The sequence below is a fragment of the Ammospiza caudacuta genome, chromosome 11 (genome assembly GCF_027887145.1).
Source record: "Ammospiza caudacuta isolate bAmmCau1 chromosome 11, bAmmCau1.pri, whole genome shotgun sequence".
In the NCBI taxonomy this organism is placed as follows: Eukaryota; Metazoa; Chordata; class Aves; order Passeriformes; family Passerellidae; genus Ammospiza; species Ammospiza caudacuta.
Window position 1 is genome coordinate 13,205,542 of NC_080603.1, and position 25,321 is coordinate 13,230,862.

Below are 25,321 nucleotides of genomic sequence, written 5' to 3' on the forward strand. Positions count from 1 at the left end.
GTTTTTTGGGTATTTTTTTTTTAATTTAAACATGTAAAGATTGTCACTTGGGGGGAGGAGGGGAGAAAGAAAAAACCACAACTTTTGGAAGGGTTCAGCTATCAAAATAAGCATGTAAATAGTATATGAGTAGTAAGTCTAGTGTTAAGCTATTTAAACTGAACTATTTCTAATTTTTATTTCTTTGTCTTGAGTAGGTAAAGGGTACAGCAATTATCTGTAAAGAGGTGTACAGACTATTAGGACAGGATAAAATTACCATTTTCCTTCATATGAACTTCAGAGTAAAGGTTTCTTAGCCTTCATTTTAAATTATGAATAAAGATTTAAATTAGCTACCATGTAGCTGATTTGAAAAATCAGAAACCTGAAATGTTTAACTTTTATACTGGTAAATTCTTACTAGGTAACTTTTAGTGGCTTCAAATGTGGAGCAAGGACCTTTAATTTCAAAGCTGTAAAATGGCCACTGTGTGTGTCCAAATCAGCTGAGGTTCCTTCTTGCCATGCCCCACTCCCCCTGCCACCCCCCAGGTGAGCACACACAGGGTTACAGGGGAGGCTGAGGAGAAGCTAGTCAAAGACAAAATGAGCTGCAAGGCTTTATTTACATCCCGCCTGCAGAAGGTGAGATGATCCCTTGAGGACAGATGCCATTTAGCACTGACCAGTAATTACTTTCAGCTGGGGATGATGCTGCTTGTAGAACAGCAGTAAAGAAAACTCCTTCCTTTTGTACTGAAATGTCTGCTGTAGAAGTTCCCCAGCACTGGAGAGAAAATCTGGATGGAAATTGAAAATAGAAGGAAGAGTTGTAGACTAAAGGAGTTGTGAATCAGTATGGAAACAAAAACAAGAGTGGGGAGGGTGGGTATTGTTTTTTGTGTTTTTAATCCCCTGCACCCTGCCTCTTTCTCAGTAGGAGATTTGGAAAGGAAAAATATATTTCTCAGCACCAAGTCCTGCTGAATGATTTCATACAACTCTTTAAATGCAGTGTTCTCAGGAGCCTGGAACTGAACCTGGAATTGCCCTATTTAAGTTTACCTCTCTGTGAAGTTTATTCATCATTATTTTTGGAGAGATTGAGTTAAATAGAGCTTGAAGTGGAACAAGAGCTTTGCATCAGAAGGTACACTTTGGTCGTCGTAAAAAATGAGGTAGGTCGCCTGTGATGGAGGAAACTGCATAATTTAAGGGTTTCTGGAAAAATCCTGGATGCTAAGAGTATGTGGGCAGCTCTGAGTGTGGATTTAAAAACCACAGAATGGTCAAAGCTTTAATCTAACAGATTTTTGCAGGTATTCAGAGCTTTGACTTCCCTTCTACTGTAAAAAGCTCATGGTCATCAATGTATTTGGAACAAAAAATTTTCATATTCAAGTATAGAAAGTTTACTTAGCTGTGTATATTATGTGTTAGAGAGGATTATCTTATTTTGAATTTGCTTTACACTTCTATGGAACAAAAATGTGTCCTTCCAGTACCAAAATGTTATGTGACTTGTGAGCATTTTATGCTATTTCTGTTTTTCTGACACAAGAGAGCCCCTACAGTGCTAACTCCTCCAGGGTTTATTGTCCCTAACAAGGTCTCTCTTAAACCTGCTGGGCTGCAGATTCTAACCTCAGAAACTGCCACTTCACTCCTAATTACAAATGGGACAGATGCACTTAACACCATAAATATTTTAATGGCTTTTATTTAGTACCAAGTTCTCTTAACATTTTATGCGATCTTGTGAATGTGAAAAAGCTTTAGTAGTGTTAGGTCCCTGTTAGTAGTTAGGTTACATTTGGTAGTGGAATTAATGAAAGTGTATCAAAGATCTCCTTTGATAAAACTTTTAGTTCTCTGAGATTGCTGGTGTCTGGAGGATGTGTAGAAGACGACACATTTCTTCTGAGCACAGCTGGCTGGTGGGCCCAGAGACAGGATCTCTGTACTGCTACCCAGGTCATGGTTTATCATCAGTAACACACTGCTCTCATTTGAGGTGTTCTTCAGGAAGGGCAGCCTAGAAGGGCCAAGAGAGCGCAATGCAGGTCAGTGCCTATGAACAGCTTACTGACCCTGGCCATTTGATCTTTTTGAAATAACGTGCAGGATCTCTAGGTAAAAAATTATACAGATGATGATTGATCTGCATGCTGCTAATGGCTTGACAAATACCTTGAAAATTACAGTCTGTCTCCTGTATTTTAGTGGATCCATGTGTTCGTCTAAAGACTTGGGCTTCCTGCTGCAGTGTCACATTGTCAAGCAGAAAGCTGCTGCAGTGGATCTCATGTTTCCAAATGCCCCAATGTGTTAAAGTAGGTCAGAAATTGCATAAGATGCCATTACTGGAAACTGCTGTAGGCTGACTTGCATATGAAAACTCAGCAGTGCAACTGGCAAATGCACTCTGACAAAGAGAAATGCAGCCATGGCTTAAAACATGTCAAGAGAGCTCTCTGAAATCTCCCTAGGATATGAATGGCTGTTGGAATTGTGAGATGTCTTTGCCCCTTCAGTTCATGTTCCTGCTATCTGCTGAGCCAGAGCTGCCTGCCTGGCTTGTCAGGGGGGCTCACATTGTTCTTATCTGCAGGGAACTCAAGGCACACGGCTCCTTAACTCCTTCTGCACCGCACAAAATGTGTTCTGTGTTCCCCTGCTGGCCGGGCTCCTTGAGAGCACCCAGCACACAGCCAGTCCTGTAAGGGCAAGAATCGGAGCAGCTCCTCCACTGACTGAGGGGTCGCTGGTGATCAGTAAGGGCCAGGGCAGTGTGGGGCTCAGTGCACACACAGCTCTCTGCAGTTTCTCTGTTCAGTTTAACACCACCAACCCCGGGGAGCAGTGAGCAGGGTACAACATGTGCATTTTCTCTCTTCCAAAGCAGTGTCAGAGCTTTAGCACATTCCTGGGTATCCAATTCATACAGTATTTTACCCCCGATATATAGTTACAAAAACATGCTAGTGGGGAAGGAAAAAAATAATTCTGGAAGTATCTTAGTCACTCCTCAGGGTGCCTGCTTGTTCTGCTGGATGTGCATCCTGTGCCCATGAAACCAAACCCACTTGGTTAGGAATGTCTGATGACCCACTCTTTTCCATGCCCTTGGACTTCACTACATTTTACTTTCAGGTTTTTTATCTTTTAAGAATTTGAACACTGGAAAGGACAGTCTCCTGTTTTATCGGGGCTTTTTTTTTGCTACTGATATTTTCATATAAACTTTTCTAACACAAGTTTAACCAGTTGAATAGAAACAAGAGAACTCCCAGTTAGGGGGATTATATCTATTAATAATCAGACTAGGGTATATTTGACTGCAAATATATTTTAAAATTATAATTATATTTTTAAATCATCTTTTAGTTCAGTATATTTTTAAACGCTGAATGGATCATTACTCAGAAAATATACTGCTTGGTGATACATTTTACAAAGATTTGAAATATGGGCACTCCTCCATGAAATGAATTTGCAGTTATTTCTGAAAAATCTTCACCATCCAGGACTGCTTTATTTCCTGGAATTGTTGCATCTGTGGTGGTGTATGTGCCCATTTGTCATCATGCCAGTCACCCATTCCCTACAGATACATAGAGGGTCAATACCAACCATCTCAGGAACACACACACGGTTGTACAGTTAGATGTGCTGGAAGGGTCTGCAGTTAATGTACAAACCTCAGCAGGTCTCTGCCAGTCCCAAAGCTTCTGCTCCTCCTTTTGCTGCCTCACGGCCAACAAATAGTTGTCTGATAAATGCTCTGATACAGTTGACTCAGTCATTTGGCATTGGCCTCTAGACAGAGTAGCCCTATCGCATCCAATCTTGATTTAATAGAATTAATGCATTGCCCGATGACAGAAAACGCTAGGTAGAAGCTTGGCAGAGCATTAAGTAGAAGTTTTTCAGCCTAGATAGAATGTCTAGAACTTGGCTTTAGTCATGCTAATGAGATGATGAGAAAATACAAAAAGTGAGAAGTTTGAAAGTAATAACAATAAAAACCTGGGCTTTCACGGGGCTTACATCAGCCTGGCCATTCCGATTGCAAAGAGCCAGCAGCTGTGTTAACCTACATCTTAGCAGTTACAGCAGCCTTTTCTACAACTTGGTTAATTTAGTATTAACTGTACTTAGTTACTTGCTTATGCTAATGTGGAAGTGTTATCTTCGTGCTAAGATGCTAATCCCAGACTCCAGAAATCAGGAATGTTTACGAACAGGTGGCTTTAGCAGCGGCGTTCCCGCAGGCTCCCGGCGGCCAGGCCCGCGGAGGAGCGCGGGGCGCGGCGTGATCGGAGCGCGCGCGCGGGCCGTTACCGTGAGGGCAGGGCGCGAGCGCGGCCCCTCAGGGCACCGAGCGGCGCCCGGGACGCAGGAACCGCGGGCAGGAACCCCGGGCGGGCAGCGCAGGAACCGCGGGCAGGAACCCCGGGCGAGCAGCGCAGGTACCGCGGGCAGGAACCCCGGGCAGGTACCCCGGGCGGGCAGCGCAGGAACCGCGGGCAGGAACCCCGGGCGAGCAGCGCAGGTACCGCGGGCAGGAACCCCGGGCAGGTACCCCGGGCGGGCAGCGCAGGAACCGTGGGCGGGACGCAGGACCGTGGGTGGGCAGGCCAGGGCAGGGGCAGCCGGCGCGGCCGGGCCGGCGGCGGAGCGGGTGCGGTGCTCCGCGGTACCGGAGCCAAAGGCCGCCGGCCCGCCTGGGCTCGGCCCCGCGGGTGCCGGGGCGGGTCCCGGCCCGTCCGTGCCCCTGGAGCAGGGGAGGGGAAGGCGCTGGGCGCGGGGCCCCGCTTCGGAGCGCGGAGGGCGTGAGGGAGCTGCGGGGCCGTGGCGGGGAGAGAGGAGGGGAGGCTGTGCATGGCAGCGAGCGCGGAGAGCGGCCCAGGCTGAGGCATCGCCGAGCGGGCCGGAGCGCAGTGCCCCCAGCAGTGCAACGCACACGGGCACACGTGGGAACTCGGCAAATACCGGCCGGGCCCTCGAGACAGGGATGCAATTCCTTGGAAAGGTGTTGTGGTCCAAAGCTGTCATCCCAAACCAGCACAAGAACTGCTTCTTAACAAAACGCATGAACATGCAAACGCCTCTTTTTCTGATGCTTAACTGAGGTGTGGCCTTAAAGCATGCTGGCAGATGTGGAAGCTCCACAGGTTTCTTTTTTACCCTCTTTAAAAAATAACTCTTACCTTTCCCGCGGAGCAGCGTGGGCGCGGTGTGGGCAGGCACCGCGGGCTGGCTGCTGCGCTCACAGCCTGCCTTTCCTTGCACCAACTTGTTCTCCATGCGCTCAGCCCAGTCCTGTCACTGGGAGCTCTGCTTGCTGCTTTAATTTCACTCTGCAGAGCCGGAGACCTAAATTATACACAGGTCAATGCTAGGACATTTTCCCGGGGTTTACTCATTTGAAACGTTTTTTAACTTCTAAATGTACCAAAACATACATGGTGCTTATTTATTACAAATAACTGTCTTGCTTATGCCAGCAGTTGCTGTAAAAATGCAGTTTGCTGCTTTTTACATAATATGGCGTTAAATGTAATTTTTGTTATTTAATATTTGAAAAATAATGTTCAGTTAATGGTGGCAGATTAATTGAATGTAATATTTGTATGTAATATTGTCTTTGCTTCATAACCTGGACTTTAATGTCAGGATGATGAAAACTTGAGTTAGCACAGGTCATTTGAACCAAGGGATTGGCTGTGTGGTTTCATGTGTGGTACAAGAAAGGTGCTTTGACAATTTTGCCATTTTGTAGCTCTGTTTGCCGCCTTAGGCTGGAAGAACACAAAGCCTTCTGTTCTTTTTGCTTACTTCTTCCTTTTGGTGTCATCCCATTGTTGTAGGCTTTTCTCTCATTTCCTGTGCAGCTTTGCCTGGGACAGTGGTTTTCAGTTTTTTAACGGCTCTGTGAGTTGAGTGAGAGATGGCTGAAATGTTACAAAACTGAGCCTGCAATGAGCTGTCCAGGGGGTGGCTGTGAGAACCAGTGGGCAGCAGTGCCTTCAACAACTTGGGACTTGATTTATTCTTTGGGACAGACGCGAAGTTCTGTGAAATGTACAGGAACAGTTTGTTCTATTTTGTTACCCTGAACTGTGGTTCAGCAAGCAGTCCCAGTGCCATCAGGTTTCCAGCCTTTTGAACGATGTGCAGTCGGAGGAGCAGAACAGGAGTTCGGTTCTGTGTGGGACCCCCGGCAGGCGAGGGACGGGCACTGCAGCCGGGCTCAGCCTCCTCAGCAGCAACCTACACGGATCACACGGCTCAGGGCAGCACTCGTGACACGGCGCTGGACAACGAACGATTGTTCACATCGATCTCCTGTCCTACACTTGGGCTTCAGACAGAGTTTAATGAATAAGAAACCTACACAAATTTGGGGGTTTTCTGGTTTTCCTGAATGTTTCCAGATATTTTTGCTTTCTAACAGAATGTATGGAATTCAACAAGATACAGTTTCAAATAGTGTTATTTTTAACCAAGGACAATATTTGTTGTTGTCTTAATGTTTCCATTCTTAGCACAGAGCACCTTAATTCTGCAGCAGTTACCATTGCTTGATTTCTTGTTTTAGGAAACATACAGATTTACTTAGGTGAAGAAAAACATAGACTAGTTTATATGATGGTATCTGGTAGGACAGAGAAACTCTAACCAGAAGTATTTGTAATTTCAGAAAGCACTATTTGCAGATTTCTTAGAGATCCATGCTGAGTACTTCTTAGAAAAGATGAAATGGGCTTTTATGCTTTCACATCTCCTCAGTTGCTTTGTTGGGTTCTTGGGGAGGAGATCCCTAGCTGAAAACACAGCACAAAGAACTAAGGATTCTTTAGAGGAGAGTATTTATTCTAACCAGGTTCACCATCAGCTTTATGTTTCAGAGTCATTCTGATTATGGAGCACTGACACAAAAGGAGGTAAGGATTTTTAGACTTTTTTTTTTTTAAAGAAGCATAAATAAGCCCTGAATATCTTTATTGTTGGTATAAAGATTATACCCTAACATCCTCTCATTTCTGCAGTCGTATTTCTTGCCCATAAAAAAGACTTTACAAGAGTTCTTAGGTGGTTATTTGCCAAATCTCTTAGTGAAAATGCTTTCTCAAATAGGCCATTGCATTTTAGATGTAAGGAGTTTGTGGTAGAGTTTCTATTTATTACACAAGAATGAACTTACAGTTTTGCAAGTCTTTGCTATTGTCTTTAACCTTTACTTTTAGCTGGTTTGAGATTAAAAATAGTGAGTCATGGGTCTTCTGTGCACATGGAGAAAAGCAAGCACTGTGACATTACTTGATGTTTTCATGTTTGGCAGAGTTGGAAAACCAACACAGGATGAAGAGGGACTGCATCTAATGCTGCCTAAATTCCTGTCATTTGGGTTCTTGCTATCAAAATAGGATGGTGTATGGAAGGATGTACGTTCAGAGTCTACAGGTGTTTGAAGGGGGTTCAGCAGGATAGATCTAGCATGAAACTGGGGGAAAACACCCTGTTTCTGGGCCCTCTCTTAGGTACAGATTACCTGTGTGTCTTGAATGGATAGGGACAACAATACCCCTAAACATGTTGTGATTATCAAAATGTCACCATTTCAGAAGTCCAGCACCTCTCCCTGGATAAGGACATAGGATGTTTCTCTGAAGGAGCAGCCAAGGAGGATGCAGTTGCTAGACTGTGGTGTTTTCAGTAACCAGAGGATGCAATATTTCCCATGTAAAGCAGGGCAGTTCCTTGTTTTCCTAACGAGGTGCACAGACTGGCAGTGTTAACCTTGAGCAACCAGCGTTCTTCTCAAAGACAAGCTCAGTCCTGTTGCCTTGAAATTCTTTTATTCAGTTCTTCTACAGTTAAGGTTTACACTTCAGTTCACAGAAAACTGGTTGTTCTTCTCCAAAGCATACACAGCTTTCACCTCAGCCTGACTGTCTGCTCCCCACCCCCATTTACAATGTACAATTCCCACTTGCAGCATTTTCAGTAAACATGGGATCAATTGAGTATACAGAAAAAGCTTCTATAAAATTTCCATTAAAAAAATAACAAGTATTTATTTACAAAGTGTTTGCTACTACAAAGTAATATTTCCTATTGGTTCAAATATACTATTTGCTAATGCCAGTGTTCCTATTAGGAAAGTAAAACTTTGTATATGCACTTTTCTTTATATCTTTGTCAGTGTTTAAAGCACATAAAACACTACCACATTTTTTTACACTACTCCTAGCCACATACAATGTGGTAGTGTAAATTAACACTATTTGTTCAGGACAAAAAATCAGCATAGCTTAATAGCAGACTTTCTGCAAAAATAAAACTTTAGTTTATAATTTATAGGTATTTGGAAAGAGAGAAATCTGTGGAGAATTCAAAAATATGCAGCAAATGAAGATGAATGGGAAACTTGAGCTTTCCTGAAGATGCAAGAACTTAGCACAAGAAATGGGAGAAAATTTTTCCACCAAAGTGTTTGTGTGACCCTTTGTGCCAATACACATCTTGGGAGAGCAAGATGAGTAGATTAAAAAAATTATTAAAACTTCAAATCCCATATAATTAGCATGCTTGTAATTGGATTTGTCTCTTCCCACCCACCATGTTTACAAAACCCTGCTTTCAGTTCAGCATTGGAGGTCATTAAGTAGCTTTGTCCATGACTGGCCTTGTTCTTAAAAAAAGTTTAATTTAAAAGTTAATAGACTTTCAAGTGGTTTCTGCATTTTAAATATAAAAAGGAAGTGTCTCTACAATTACTTCCATGTAGAATATAGTGGACATTAAAAAGTGCTACTGTAAGGGTGGGGAGGAGGGCCAGACCTGCCTTGTCTACCCCTTGCTGCAAGTTGTAGCACCTTCAGAACATGGGCTGATGGCACACGAGCGTTCAGAATTCAGCAACAGTGCTCCTTGCCAAGGACTCATCCACTGCCAGATCGTGCCCCAGGTGCAGCAAACAAGTCCTGGTGTAAAACTCTGCCTGTGCTTGCTGGCCAGTTTCTGCTGATGCTCAGTAAGATATGCAAACACAAAGTTGTGCCTTGGTGCCAGGGCATGCTTTGCAGTCAGGGCCTGAGGAACGAGGACAGGCTCACATCCTGCTTCTTACAGGTTTGTTCAAAGCAGGATTCATTTGTTTCACAGTAGGTGCTTGTGAGATACAGTGTCATAACACTTGCCTATGCTTCTCTGAAGGATTTCTCATGGCCTTTAGGACAAGGGACTGTTTCAGAAACTCGTATGATGGGTTGTGATTCAGCTGGTGTTTTCCTGGGGAAATTCTGGGAGATCCACTTCATCCCTGCATTAGTATGACCAAATCTACTAATTGTTAAACCAATTACAATAGCAATTGAACAAACCCATCAAAAAGCCTGGAGACTGGTTTTGTGGACTTTACCTTTTCTGATAGTTTTAACTTTTGTGAGCATTCAGAATAGTTGTGTGTGACCTGAAAACGTCAGCAGGAAGGGCTGTGGATGTGTGATGTTCTTCCCTCTCTGGCTGCCTGGCTGGTGTGGGTGGGCAGCATGGGCAGCACAGGAACCAGGCAGTGTGAGGGACAAGTGTTTCACTCATGGAGAGGAGAATGGGCTAAAGCCAACTCGATTTGTCTTGGAAAGTTTCTGCATAGATGAGTTTGATTTGCAGCTACAACTGGGTTTAAATTTAACATTGCTGTATCCTGCTATCCCATGCTGGCCATATTTCTAAAGTACCCATGCCTGGAGAATGTTGAGTACTTAAGAATGGCATTTAGAGAAATCAGATTTAAGTGATTGCACTTTTCTAGCCAATACAGAAAACTAATAATCATAGAGATGCAAGTTTGTGCTTCTGGGATGTTCCTGTGTCTGCTTGGAATGATAATGGCTGTGTTACAGATACTGACCTCAACCAGGTCAGTCTGCTTTTCTTCTTAGGTAAATGCAAAAGTATTTATTTGCTCCATATTAGTCCTAAGTAGGAGGCTTTCCCTTGGGATTTGGATGGTTAGATCTCAGATGTTACTTCTGACCAATTTTGAGCAAGGATTTTTGGTGTCCTGCAGTTTAGGTGGATGTCCTCAATGTTGCATTCTTCAGTACTCTCAAAAATATGGAAGCAGAAAAGAGAACATTTTGGTTTTGTCTGATCTCTGGGTGGGCAGACAGGGTAGGTGTATTAAAGGTGGAGAGTGACTGTACAGCTGTGATGAACAGCCCTTGCAGTTATTCCTGGCACACTGCTGTGTGTGCTGAGCATTCCCTCCCCTCCCTTCAGTGCCAGCTGGGGAGGGATCCAGGGATGCCCCCTCAGGCACTCAGACTGAAGGAGCTGAGGGGCTCTGGCACACACAGCTCTGCAGTGACTTGCAAGGACAATAATCCTTGGCAGAGGGAATGAACAAATGGGAGTAACATTGCTTATGGGTGGTTTTTGGCAATATACTTGGACTGGGGAGAGAAGATTTACTCACAGCCTCTTAAAAATACTCACCAGACAAAATCCTAACAGTTAAACAGGAAAGAAATAATCTGATTTGGGAATTTTGTTAACTCTAAGGACTGAGTTTCATGAAGTTTCATGGTATCAGGATTGGGTTGTGTGAACACCTGCCAGCAGAAAATTAGGTATTTAGAGTTTTTCATGTGCTCAGGTAGGTGTGTGCTGTCCACAACATCACAAAGATTCACTGGTGCATTGCTTGCAGACAGAGGCCAGGATTCAAGCAGTGGCACATTTTAAACAACAAACCTCCATAAATGGGTCCTTGGCTTCTCCCTCCCCTGCTCATCACTAATGCTGCAAGAGGCACCTGAGACACCTGCAGCCTCATGGACCCAGTGCAGCAGAAGGATGTCACCTCCAAGTATGGCTACTACCAGAATTTTTTAAATCACAAATTAAAAAAGCACACATAGTCTTTCCCCAGCCCATTACATCTGGTTATTTAATGTAATGATGCCCATGAGAGATTCCTGGAATGAAAAGATATAAGTGAGGTGGGTCAGGCAGGAAGATAGCTTGCTTTGGTTTGTTTTCTCTACACCATCCCCTGTGGTGCTGGCTTTGGTTTTAAATGAATCTAAACCCCAAACATCTTTAACTTGCTAAAGGGAAAGTCTTTACCATCAACTGCCTGATTATTTTCAGCTGAAAAGGCCCAGTTAACTACAAAAAGGAGTATTGCCCAGAGTTCAAATGTGGTTAAGTTTCAGCCATACTCTTGAATTAAAATAGTGGATTTGGTAAAAAAAAAAAGAGCACTTGAAATTTTAAACCTTAACTGTGGAATTGTAAATTCAAGCATCATTTCATGTGTGAACATGAACTTGAAGGCCTCATTTTTCTTTAAAAAACCAAAAGGATTAAAATGTGGTTATTAGGCCTTTTTACATAATGTTACTTCAGGCTGACATAGTTGATCAGCAGAAGCCCTTCTGTGGGAATTCTGTATCCTCAGCAATTTCTAGCTACTCAAAAGGATTTAGGGGTATTTGCAAGCTGTGGTTTAAACATTAAAACCCCTTAACCAAAATGGAAACACCTACAACAGGGCTTTTACTGGGTTTATGGTGTTAGTTGAAGTCATACCTTCAGTTGAACTGGTCTTATTTGCTAGAGACACACCCTTTCTGAGATTAAGTTGGCATTAATTCCAGTGTGGAAATGTGAAAACTGGTGCACTTTAATACAATTTTAAATACCAAAATCCACAAATATTTTGTTATATTTCCACATAATGGAAAAATGCTGTCTCCCACTCGTAGTTTTTCATCTAGGTAGTGGAGCTGACAAGTTTTTCTAAATCAAATTTAGATTTTTCAAGCACCACAAAGTTAGTCCAGAAATAAAGTTTAGTGCACAATAGCTATAAAGGCATTTACATACAGCATTATATTGCTTGCAGTCAAGTGCCTCCTGAATCCATAACCAAGAGAGAGTGTTCCAAGACACAAAAACATCACTTAAATTTACCTTAAATATAAGATAAATTTGATAATGAAAATTTGAATGATGAAATAGATTTTAATAATGAAAATCTAAGTGCTAACTTTTTCTCATATGAAGTATAACCTAGTACCAGTTGCTGCTTGATTCCTGTCAATGAATGTCAGGGGTATTGCATGAGACAGGAGATGATGGTGGAACTGAATAGAAAATGGGAAAACCAGGCTTGGTCAGGACCATTTTATTGTGGAAAGTGTTTGCTGGCTCTCAGCAGGAGGGAGGGCCTCTGTGTTGAAGCACTGCCATGAGCTCAGTGAGAGCTCTGTGGTTTGTTAATATTCTCAAGCTCCTTGTTACTCACAATTGCAGCAGCTGCCTTTGGTGAGGTCTTGCATTTACCTGCTTTGGTTTGTGGTTTTTGTGTTTTTTTTAACTGTGGCAGCTAAGACCACCAGGAATGATTGAAAAGTTTGCCTGAGATCATGCAGGTGACTGTGGCTGGATCAGGTCCCAAATTCTCCTAGTTCCCAGACTTGAGTGTGGCCACAAGACTGCAGTGCTTCAGTTGAACTTCATCCTCAACTGGTACAAAGAAGCCCAAGGAAAGAATTTACTTTTGAAGTCTCTTCTAAATGTTCTAACTTGTTTTGTCCTTTGTATTCAACTAGTCCAGGAAAAATAACTTTTGAAGTCTTGGTTCAACTGTCTAATAAATGTTATGTGTGCCCATATTTTTTATCTTTAAATTTGATAGTTCGATGTTTGCCAGAAAGCAAGCAGCTGTGCAGACTGCAGCTTTGAAGGGCACAGACATCAGTGGAGGAAAGGTGTCACTGAAGATCTTCCTTCCCCCTGTAAAGCAGACTGGCTGCTAATAAAATACATTCCATTTCTGGGCTGGAAGCCTTTTTTTTTGCCAGGTTCTTATAGTTCAAAGTGCTGCTCTTCAGGAACTGCTTAGTGTTTTGCTGTTTTTTCTTTTTACATCAATCTTGAGTGGGAAATGTGAAGAAAGTGTAAAGTAAAATGTGTCCCTAATGTATTGTTGGGGAGAGGGTGGTATAACTACTCTGGAAGATATTTCCCTTGTAAAGAATTGCTTAGGCTCATGCGTATGTAAGTTACCTTTGATATGTCCTTTCCAATGAAAGCCTACTGACAGGGCACTTTTGAAAAAGCAATGTGTTTTTTAACAATGAAAGTGATGATCTGTTTAAATGAAATGTCAATCACGAAGCTGACAATTCCATAGTAGTATGTGTGAAGTACCTGTTCCTTTCTCCCCCCATTTTAAAAGTGAGCCACTTGGCTCAATGCACTGACTCTCAGCAAGAATATTTTTTGTGTCTGTAAAGCTTTTCTGGTATGGAGGTAGCGTTACAGATTCGGTGGAAGTGAGGGGGTGTGAAGCCCTCGGTCTGCTGCTGCCTGTGAGCCATGAGCACGGGATGGGCTGAACAGTCTTGCCCCGAGGGTGAGTATCATAGTAGGCATTTCAGTTTGTGCATTTGCTATTCATTTGTAAAACAGCTCAGTCAAAAGCCATGGCTAGTACTGGTGCTGCCCTCAGGCACTCCTCAGGTGCAGGAGTTTGAATGTCTGTGAGAAGTTCCTATCTGGATGCTTCTGTTTGTAATGGAAACGTGTGGGTGGTGCTTGTGTATGCCTCACAGTTTTACCTGCGGCTGACAGCCCTGGGCTAACTCCTGCACACAGCCAGGCAGCTCTTGAGCTGGGGCCTCTTTTTGTCTCTGTAGCTCAGGCTTGGTGCTTTTGGAGTGAGTGCAGGTTTGGCTGTAGAAGGTGATGTGGACACAGCCCAGGCTGTGAGAGTGCTGCTGCAGCAGCCCAGGGCAGCTGCTGCCATTGCTCAGTGAGCAGCAGCACAAGGGACCTCACCCACCCCCCCGAGCAGAACACAGCCAGGACAGCTGCCCCAGACAGCGGGGACATGGGACAGCCCCTGCAGACAGTGGAAAAACTGGCAAGATTGACCTCATGAAAAACAGTTACCTTAGAGCTAGGCAAAGTCCTGGGCACTGGAACACCATGGGAAGAGTACATCTACAGTGTATTTTACATTGATATTCAAGGTTTTGGTTTTTTTAAAAGGTCTTTATGATTGGATGTGATGTTAACAATGGAAAACACAGCCTCCTGCTGCAAGTCTGAGTTTAACAGTTCACATGGGATATGGGCTGGGTAACTTGAGCCACAGAGCATTTTACATGGTTTGACACAACTTTCAAAGGTGCATCAAAGTGAGTGCAACTGAAGTTACTGATAAGAAAGTCTGTCAGAATGCAAAACATGAAACAATGTATTGTTGAAATTAATTTTTTCCCTAACAACCTCAGCCTATGACTTTAAAAGTTATGTGACCTGCCCACCCCAAATTTGAAAAGACTGCCTTGAAAACACACTGCCTGAGATCCTTAACATAGTGGGAGGCCTTTTTTCTAATATCAAAGGGATTATATAAAGTTAGAACAATAAAGGAGAAGCTACACTGAATACGCTGTAATCTAGAAATACAATTTTTAAACTTATTTTCCTTGAAAAAAGCTGGTGCAGAGAATACTGGTTTTTTTCCTGACTGTTTTAATAATGGCTAAGAATAATCACTTAAAATAAATTAGGCCTGCAATATAAATGAACACATGAACCTTTTATACTAATGCTTCCTGTTACTTTTAGAGTATCTAAAATGGATATAAACTATTTCAAGATTCATTTAATCACTTGCAATTTATATTACTTTAAGAATCTTCTATACAGCAAGTTGAACAGAAAAAAAGCAAACATTTTAACAGTCCCTTTTCCCTATAACCACTTTCATACAAGATAGTTTTAAATAATGATTTTAGCACATTTGTGTGTGCTCTCTCCCCCTTTTTCTAAAGGCAGAACAGCCAAAAGACAATACAAGAATCAGCTTTTACTGACTGACTGTTTTCTCCTCCATCTGAAAAAGACAAGGGGAAGACAGATACTCGAGTCCCAAAATGGAAAAGATGATCTTAAGGTTTACTTTGCTAAATCTCCAGGGACTTTGTTCTTTTCCTCATTTATAGTTTATAAAACCCACTTTGTCTCTGCATGTCACTCTGTGTTCAGTTACACAATTCTTCAATTTCAGCTACGGATAAACTTGTTTTGAAGCTTCCATTTTAGTCCACCAAACACAGTGCAAACCAAGGCAAGAAACCAGTAAAATCCAAACAGGAACTCCCATTAAGAATATCTGAGCAGCATTTTGTATATTCCATTTTCTCCTGTCCTCATTCTGGGGAGGAAGAATCCTCATCTTCATCCTCTTCATCTTCCTCGTTGAAGGAGCAGGGCGTCTCCCCCCGGGACGCTGCGCTGCTGGACTGCTGGCTGCTAGGGGCAAGCAGCTGCCCCGTTGCTAAGGCCACTTCAGCATCCAAACACAACCCTGCATTCTCACTAGCAAGACAACAGAAAGGGGCAAGTTTAGAGGGCTTCTCAGGAGGTTTTAAGCTTTTTCTTTTTGGCCTCAGCTTTTCCTTTAGTCAGAAAAATGCTACCAACAAGGAAAAATCCCAAAGTGTTACAGTAAACACATCTATTAGTTAGGAGAGTTGATAAAACATTGGAAAACTGCATAAAAAAGAATATTGGGTGACTTCCTTTTTTTTCATAATCAACTAATAGAATTGCTTAAGCTGAAGAAAAAAAAGGAAATCCATTTCAGTTTCTTTAATACACAGAAATGTTTGCAATATAAAATGAAGCTGTTAATTGTTATGAGAAAGAGCCTGCTGCAAAACATTAATCCCTATTTCCATTTTTTGTGGTACAGGTAACCTCCAAGCAAAGTCTGCTGCTGAGGTGTATTTAAGGTTGGGGTTTTGCTCATGGTGTTTTTTTGTTTGGTTGTTGGTTTTTAATTTTAAATTCTTATTAAGTTGTGTGGACTAAACTTCTTTCATGAAAGCTTAAATAGCAGTGCATTTAGAGAGCAGACATTTTTGTGCAATCTTCAGAAATATTACCAGGCTTTTATCCACATGTAATTATCTGTCTGTAGTCATGCCCAGGCAGGAATTTAGGGTTAATCAGGAAAAGGGGCTTGGAAGTGATTCTATTCTTATGAAACATAGGTACAAAATAGCTGGTATGGTCAATGTTCAAAGCATGTTGATTTGACCTCTCAAACATAATTTTCCTTCAAGGAAGACAGAGACTTTTTCACCATCAAAATCAGCCATGATAATATCTCAATTCCTGCATGCAAATGGTATGAAATAGCAAGGTTACTAAAGTACCACAAGCATATATAACTATTCTTGAATAAAAAATAATTTTATTTACCTTGATTTAGCACCATATGTGCTTCCAGCTGCCTCAAAATGGGAAACTGCTTGTGCTGAACTTGAAATTAACCCTTGGTTTACCCATGAAAATCCCGCAGACATATCTAGAAGAAAGCATAACTATTTATGATAGTTACTTACATTTTTTCTTTCTTTTACATTTTTAAACTTTGCATTCTCTTTGCAATTAGGATCCCTTAATTTAGTTTAGAAGGTACCAGTAGCTTGAGTTTTATACTGTACATGTGTCCTGTTTAATCAAGATGAAATGATATCCTGTGTTTGTGGATTCACTTAAGCCTTGCACTCAGCTTTTCCCTCTGTCTGAAGAAGATTCACCTGGCTGGTGACTATATGCAATCACAGGTACCTGAAATGAGTTCTGGAGTCCTTCATGGAAACTTACTGCCACAGCCTGACCCTGTGAAATGCCCAGACAGCTCCAAGCCTTGGCTGCCCCACTTGGTGAGGTACAAAAGGAATTGTATTTATTTGGGTTTGAGACAGTGCAGTGAAGCCACCCAGGCAGTCTCTGTGTTGCTGTTTCAGGCAGTTTCAGCCTGGTGCTCTCATGGCTGGCTGTGGGGCAGCCTCCTCAGCCACTGTGCCCCCCAGCCAGAGCTGGGCAGCAGCTGTGGACATGGCAAAGGGCTGGTGCCAAGAATGGAAGAGAGAGCCTGTTGTACACTGCACATGAGACATGAAAGGCACTGTCCTCCCTAGGGACAGGAAATGGGGGCGTTAAGACCATTAAAATGGTCTGGCAATAATGCCAAGTTTCTTTAGGCAGTTTGTTAAAAACCCCCTGAGAGATGTGAAGAGGTTACTAACAACCCCCACAATACTTGTTTTCAAATTCCCTAAGAAGTAATTATGCCTGTCAGTTGTTTCCAGTTATGTACATTTCTGCCAAGATAATCACCAAACCAAGTCTACTGACCCACTTACATTTATGGATTTTTTTTGTGTTTCTAATTTGTTTTTTAGATAAGGCATTTCTATTCACCTACCCAAATTCTATCTCAACACAAAGTTAACATCAAAACAAAGTTACCAAGACTGTCTAGTTCTTTTCTATGGCACTTGCATCTGGTTCCAGCTGGATGCATTAAATCAGAAGTTAGAGTCCTTACTGTTAAACTCTGTGCCTAACCAAGCCTCTGTTTTAGACAGCACAGTGGCAGTAACTGGGACTGTACTACTCATAATTATCTCGAGTTGTTCTATAACAGCAGGTAAGAGAAATAACTGTGTTTGTTACACACACATTCTCATTTGTCCTGTGTCCTTGTCAAGCTTTGGTTCCTCTAGATTTGGCAGTGCTGCCTAGCACAGGGACTGTTTGAAGCAGGCTGACACAGCCATGTTACATTGGCTTCACAGGCTACCTTGGTTTGTGCTGTTGCAGCAAGGTATTTCAATGTCATGGTACCAAGCAAGGCTAGCAAGGGTGGTGTTCCTGGCAGCAGTCCTTGGAACATGATAGCAAATGTTGCTAAGTGGCAGTTTTAGGGTGATGTGTGAGGACAGAATAGATGAGAACAGTTAAGGGCGGCTGGAGCTTGATGTCTTTCATCAAGATTGCCCTAAATGCAGGTTTCATGTTACAGAGAACATGTTCTCACAGCTTCCTCCTGTCTGTGCAGGAGGAGGCTAAATCATTTGGAATGACTGCATTGTATTTAGACTAATAGAGCTGTACCACAGTGTTGTTCCCTGTATTTTGAAGTACTGTACCTGTGTGTACATGTTTAATATTTCAGAAGAATTACAAGACACTGCTGGTAATCTTGTGGTTTATAAACATTTCTGGATAATGGCTCATTAGTCTTCCTTTTGAAGAGCAAAGTAGAAGCATGGCAGAAAGGTGATTCATAAAAGCATATCCCTGCCTTGAATTTTAATTGTCTCATATTTCTAAATATTATATATATTTCAATAATATAATATGTATTTCAATTTTCCAGTGGGCTCTGAGGAGCAAGGGATAAGAAGTTTGTGAAAGGTGGGGAGTTGAAGCCATTTCCAGTATGGTTAAAGTCTGTCAAAACAGAAGTGTGCCTACAATGAAAAGACATTTCTTCTGGCTGTGTAGATCAATTACTAATAGCTACACCTAAAACCAGGGAAAGCAATCTGAATAAACCTTCCCAAGGTGGTGCAGTCCAATCCATAGTGGCATTGTTATATACTAGGCATATCTTGTAGCAGATACTCTTGGTAGAAATTTATACTTTATTTGAGACGGCTCTAAAGCAATGCCCTCAATAGTTTAGCAGTTAATGTACAAATGCTGCATGGGAGTGTTCTTGACATCTGAACAAACTTGCTCAGGCAGTGGGTGCTCTTAGCTCTTTAGTTCCATCTCCAGCCCATCTTCCAGTCATGGATAATTACACAGGTAAACAGCAGAGCACTTCTTCACACAGGTTAAAAAACCAAGTCCTAAACTGCACCACTTTGCTCACTGCCTTAGTGGGATACATAAGGTAAGATGTTGTTACCTCAACTGTTAGTGCCTCAGAAACCTTATTTCCTGCATTTCTTAAAATCTGCAGCCTCATTTCTAGTAGTCACAACTCAACTAACAAAAGTGGGACTTAGTTTTGTGGTAAGTGCCTGTAGGAAGTGTACAGCCCAAAAAAGAGAGATGTTACTCTGGCTGCTGTTGTCCGAGTTGATGCTTGTCCCAGGAGTGTTTCTGCTCACCCAGCAACCTCACTGCCCCCTTTGCACTTGAGCTGTTCTGGCTGGAGCCCTTTGCTACATAGTTCTTTTGTTTAATTGTTTAATTGATGCAAACTTGTCTGCCAGACAAAGCCTGCAGTTTAGTACCAGGAACCAGCTCAGGGAGATCACATGGGAAATCACCTGGGTCAAAATGCCGAAATGGGCAGGAATGTATAATTAGGATTATGTCCTTGGGGGATGTCCTCTTAAGCTGGGGCAAGTGTCATGTTTTAGACTAGACATTGTCAGTTATGACAAGCAACAGAAAAATGTGTTACAAAAATAATGTAAGATACACAGAATCTTTTTCTCTTGGAGGTCAATATGCCTCAGCTTCTGCTGATTTCAGTGGCAGGCATACCTGGGAATCACACCAATGTAATATTTAAAATGCATATTACAAAAATACATTTATTTGCTAAAACATGGTGAAACTAGCAAACCTAGAAGACACTACTTTTATGAAATTTGGGCACTAGAAGAATGGCTGAATTCACACAATCCTCTTCAAAAGAAAATCCACCAATAAAGCTTTGATGTGCACATCATCAGTTCAGCAGTTCCAAGCATTTTATGTGCCTGTTCAATGCAAATAGAAAGTTACTGCTTTTCAAAGCTGAGATGATCCAACATTTTTTGTCAAGTAAAAGTTTCTTTAGTTTATCTGGTTTACACTTAGGATTCTTCCAACTGCTTCTCTAGTCCTACTGGTAAGCATTGTAGTGCAAACTATTGTCAGTGTTTAGAAGTCAGGAATTATCTGAAATAATGTCCAGGCTAAGGTCAAACTGATATTGTACAGGAAATAATTCACCTATTTGGACATGTTAGAACAGGACTGGCTTCTAGAGCAGTTGTGTGTCTGTCTAGACTGGCTGTCTAGAGCAGCTCCTGGGATCATAATGAATCTTGATTGCAATATATTTACTCAGTGAGTCAATAAGAGACCTGGATCTGTTCTCCCGGTATAGTGGTAACTGAAGCCACTGTCCTTGGAAGAGCCATCATGGCAATGTAGAAGTAACCATGAATTCTAGAAACCAGGGATGACCCTTCTATTTCCCTACTCTTGCTGTGTAAGAAAATGTCTAAAGCCTCCCAAGGTTAATATGGGATGATAACAAAAAAATGTTATCAGGTAAATGCTGGCTTTTCATATATTGTGCAAAACATTTAAATCTGTTTCTTTTATTGGTCACTTACTGCAATTAGAAACCACCACTAGGCAATTCATACTCTTAACTGTAGATTTGTGTAGCACAATTACGTAATAAGGAACAGATAGAATCAATATTTAAAATTAATACATGTACTGGTATGTAAAATAAAGTACCTTTTTTTTAAAGTACATATACTAGTAGGAATACTTCTAAGCTAATTTTTACAGAGGCTGAAACAGCTGAATGTAACCCATGTATGAAGAGTACATTACTTGCCTTTATGATTTTTGAGTAAAAAATAAAATCAATGCATTTCCTATGATTTAAACTCTATACAGGTACCAGGCTGCTGGTTTGCTACTAGGGAAGTACTCAGTAAACAGTGTCATGACACTGGGTTTTTTGCAAATGTAAGGAAACCCTATTCCCTGGAGGTAAATTAATGCAGGCTTAAAATGAAAAAGGAATTTTAGTTTGATCCTCAACACATGGGAGCAATTAAGTAACTTCAACATTGCAACACTATTAAAGGACATGGGTTCTGCTCCTTTCCCCTTTTTCACACTGCTGATAAATCACATGCTGATAAATAATGTTGAGTTGAGTGAACCTGTGAGGAACAAATCAAGAATTCTTTCAACTTCTCTTTTTGTTGTGAATGCCATTTTATAAAGACTTCAGGTGCAATTTCAAAATTGATCAAAAATAAAATAGGAAATTTTAGTTTTAAAACCCACAGGACAAGAGAACCAGGAAAATACAGATAAATGTTAATAAACATAAGCACATCTGATGTAGTTTGAAATGTTAAGCCATTTAAAATGTAAACTTGAGAAAATGCTGGGCTAAGTTAAAGCTGGAGTGCAGCAAGGACACAGTGACAGTAACTATAGGAAGTGACAGCCAATTGTGGCAGCTCTAGTCCAGGGATGGACTGAAGGAGTTCTGGTCTTGTGTCTAAGCACGACCTGTTCAAACAGAGCAGGTAAAAGCCCCTGCCTGGGACACCTGTCCTGAAGGCTTTGGACCTGCTTTATTTAGAGAAGCTCAGTTCTCAGGTGGCACCTGCTGGCTTCTGAGGGATTACACCCAACCAGCTCAAGGTGCTCTTTTTTCTTTCCTTTTCCTCAGCTTGGGAAGAGCTGCCTTCTTCCAGTTTGCTCCTCCATACATTCAGTTACTCAGAATTAATACTAACATAAAAATTTGTTCTTGGTGTCAACTTAGTTATTTAAAAAATAATTTCTTCATAATGCAGCTCACACATCACACTGTTATAAATCAGTGTGCATTAAGGACAATTAAGATAAACCTTCCAAAATTAACAGCAAAACAACTGGTTCATGTATCAACCCTACTAAATCCCACAAACCCTGAAATTTACATATGTAAGTTAATATAATTAAATTTGCTTCAGTTTAGTAAGGTTATGGATTTGGTCAGAAACAATATTTCACTTACCTGTGATGTAGCCTTCCAAAGCTTTTGGCACCAGTGATTTTGCAGTTCTCAGGTCCTCAGCTGAGCATTTGCCTGCTTCGAGCCCAAAGGACATTCCCATTCTTTTCAGCACCTCACTGTCATCATGAATCTCAAAAGTATTATCGAAATTAAAGAGGTATTCAAATCTGCATGGAAAAAATTAAAAGTGAGATGGTTCTGAAAAGAGCACATCTGCGCTCTTCTTGCCTATTCTTTCTCTGATGGTTTTGGCATGTACTAAAGTAAGCACCTGAAGTCCTGGTTTTCTGTAAGGGGTCCTCAAGGAAAGAGAAGTGCAAGAAATGCTTTCTCTTTTCTGTGACTGGCATGCCTACAGGTTTAAAATGGCACATTCTCAATTAAAGTAACTTCACCATTGCAGGAACAAAGTTTAAAATTTTCTACCTCATTAAGTAGATTCAAAGGAGAAGATTAAACATGAACCTTCACTTGCACTAAAGCCAATAAGGTCACCTGAAGCCCTGTCACCAAAATAACTATTTTGTTTTTCTGCTTTCACATTTCACTTTCTGTTCTAATGTGCAACACTCCTCCTGTGAACTGACCTATTTACTTTGGTATAATTTTGCTTCTTTGGATGCAGCTAGAAAAGCAGTCTGTTCAGAGTCATATGTGTTCACAATCCACTGTTTCTGCTGCAGGACTTTTAAAGTGTTTTTAACTGCATATAAAAATGGAAATTGAGATATAAACTTCAGACAGCTTTAAGAAATGCAGGGGCATTTAGGCTGGTCTTACACTGTCATCACAGGTATTAAAAGCCTGGACAGTTCTGGTCTGTAAAATAAGGCTCAGTTCCCAGTACCTCCTGTCCTGCCAACAAAACCTTTATCCTTGGAAAAGCAACTCATCTGTGAGATACAGTCTTTAAAAGATAACTCACTGGTGGGTCTTCCATTATCTCTCCAAGCTCATGTCACATGTCAATTTTCTTGCTAGGCTGTTTTCTAATACTGATTTTCTTATACCTGAACCAGGAAACTTGGAAGCTTTACAGTTCTTGAGTTTATACACAGAATTTTTAATTTGTAATATAATGTTTTGTGCTGGGTGTAATTATCAGTTATACACAGCATTTCTTCTGTTACTCATACCATATTACTTGTTAAACCTATTGTTTATGTACCTTTATTTATTTCAGCATAATCACATTAAGAAGGAAAATAAGATGTGCCATTTTCATTTCAACCTGTACAATTACATCGCTGCTGCCTAAACTGGCACAGCTCGGTGTCATACCAAGCTACCACCAGCAAGCTGTAATTACTGACTCATAACTCAATTCCAATTTATGGCACAGCATCAAAAGCTGCATTTATTGATAGCTCTGCAATTCTTCTCCCATGTGCTGTGGCCAAATACTGGATGTCAGAAAGGAAGGCAACTTATTTGCCTTTGCCAGCAAGTTTCCAAACTGAGAAATTTACAGTCTTCAGTATTTCCCCAGTTTAGTTTCCAGCAGCCTGCAGTCACTGATACAGGAAATCCCTACACTTCCATTTTGCTGTTAACAGCTTTTTGAAGATTTTCTTTCAGGCACTTAACATGATCCTCTTCTGAACTATAAACTTTTACCATGAACAAAATCAAATATTACTACTTGCATAGAGTGTTACAAAAACCTTTTTGTCATCACCTGGTTTCTTCTCTTAATATCTCTCAATTTAATAAGCAACTGTGTGCAGCTGTTCTCTATACATGTTCCCATATCACTCATGACTTTTGAGACACCTGGGAATGCACTGTCCTCTCCTCTCTAGGCCAAAGAGCCCATCTGCTCCTTCTGTCAAAGCCCTTCCACAGCCTCAGCCCTTCTTGCTGCCCTCCTGTCTCTCTTGGTTATGCCATACTTGTCCCAAGAACATGAGAGTGTAGTATTCCAGATATAAAGCACTACATGCATCTAGCTTTACACTGTAGTCCTTGCTGGTTTTCCTGGTAATTCCCAGCATGATTTCAGTTGTTACTGAGAAATCGACTTTTGTTCTCACAGGAATTATCTGCTGGGCTACCATGTTATTATTCAGTGATACAAGGCAGGTCCAGAGGCCATTAATACTGTGTATACAAAATTTGGGTACACTTCCAGCCCCTTTCCCATGATAAGTGCAAATTTGATCACCAGTGATTTTAATCTGGATTTTCTGCTGCTACAGGCAATTCTTTCTGTAAGGGTACAAGAGGCCACTTCCTACATGTTCTTGCTAATATACAGCACTGTATCTCCAGTGCTGTACAAAATCTGCATTTCCTCTTAGAGATGTTCTAATTTTCCAAGTTTCTGATACATCTATTGTGTCTGAATGCTTCTTTACAACAAGGTATTCTGGCTACTTTTTCTTTTTTTTTTTTTTCTAGGACCAACAGCATTTATACAGAAGTACCATATACACTAAATAAATTTTTCCTGTTTAAATGGGACTTACTTGTTCAGGTGCCTCATCTTTAAAATTAGTTCTTAACTACTTCCTTATTACCTGAAGACTTTGCTTTTCCCGCTCCAGCTTCAGAAATGCCATTCCCAGCATGCTGCTTGGCACCCATCTGCCTTCTCAAACCCTAAACAAAACTTGCCCAATAACTTCTCTCTCTTTTTTTTTTTAATTTATTTGTGAGACATTTTGCTCTGTTTTGGCTGTTCTTGCATAGGAAAACACTTAGAGGACACACACCTATTTTCCTTCTGATACTGTATCACCCTTATATGTACGACATTTCAAAGCAATTACTTTCTGTAGAAGTTCCTCTGTAATTTTGTAATTCCTCTACAGTTTTGAGTAGCTAATGCTGTGAGCTTGGCTCTTCATTGGACTTACTAACAGCAGTACTTTATATAAATGTTATTTGGAGAAGAAAGGAAAATGGAAGCCCCTTAAAAAAAGGATTCAGTCTGGAACCAAGTGCAGAGCAAGCCCTCAAGCTGACCAGTGATGGAGTCAGGCAGCAGAAACACTCCCCAATTAACTACAGACTGGGAAATCACCAAACCACCTTTGCTAACTGCCTTATTTAGCAGATCAGTGTAACAGTGGTTAAAACAGAGCAGCTTCTGGCACTGTTTACCTATTACTGCTGCCACTAATTAGTTGCACAAATAATAACCCCAGTGGAAAGTTGGCTTAATTTGGGTTGTACACTTAATGACCTCCAGGTGACACACTACCACAGCTGAGTTATATAAACTGAAGTATCAACAACAATAATTTTGGTGTGCTCACTTTTAGTAGGGAGTGTTTTCACACAGCTGGAGAGCACAGAAGCGCGTTACACTGCTCTGGATCCCAAATGCCAGATTAATCTCTGACAGCTCAAAACAGCAGTTCTGAAGTGTCAGTATGAAATTGTTCAACTCTTTAACAACTTCAAACCTAAATGTAGAGTCCTGTTTAAAAGAGCAGGAAGACCTTTAAAATGAGACTACAGAATAAGGGTATAATTATACTAAATCAAAAATGATCCTAAAGTTCCCAACTTGCTGAACTGCAGTGCTCTTGAGAGCATTCCACAAGTTTTGTGATAGAATATACTGAACTTCATTGAATTTTCTACAAAAAATCAGCTTTTAATTGCTGTTTTGCATGCTGGTGCATGGGTTACTAGAGTCTGTCTATTTTTGCTGTGTAATTGACTTGAAGTTCAGTA

At 41.3% G+C, this 25,321-nt stretch overlaps 1 protein-coding gene across 4 annotated transcripts in view; it reads right to left on the reverse strand.

The window, feature by feature from the left end:
• Nucleotides 1-7,876: 7,876 nt before the first annotated feature.
• The window catches only part of TFDP2 (transcription factor Dp-2), a 53,907-nt gene continuing 36,462 nt past the window's right edge, over nucleotides 7,877-25,321 (reverse strand). For all 4 annotated transcript variants that reach the window (XM_058812320.1, XM_058812319.1, XM_058812318.1 and 1 more), the window contains 3 exons: nucleotides 21,638-21,804; nucleotides 16,285-16,390; nucleotides 7,877-15,396 (listed from right to left, as the gene is read on the reverse strand). In XM_058812320.1, the coding sequence (XP_058668303.1) occupies nucleotides 15,228-15,396; nucleotides 16,285-16,390; nucleotides 21,638-21,804 (442 nt within the window). In that variant the 3' untranslated portion in view covers nucleotides 7,877-15,227. The remainder of the gene's footprint in view (nucleotides 15,397-16,284; nucleotides 16,391-21,637; nucleotides 21,805-25,321) is intronic.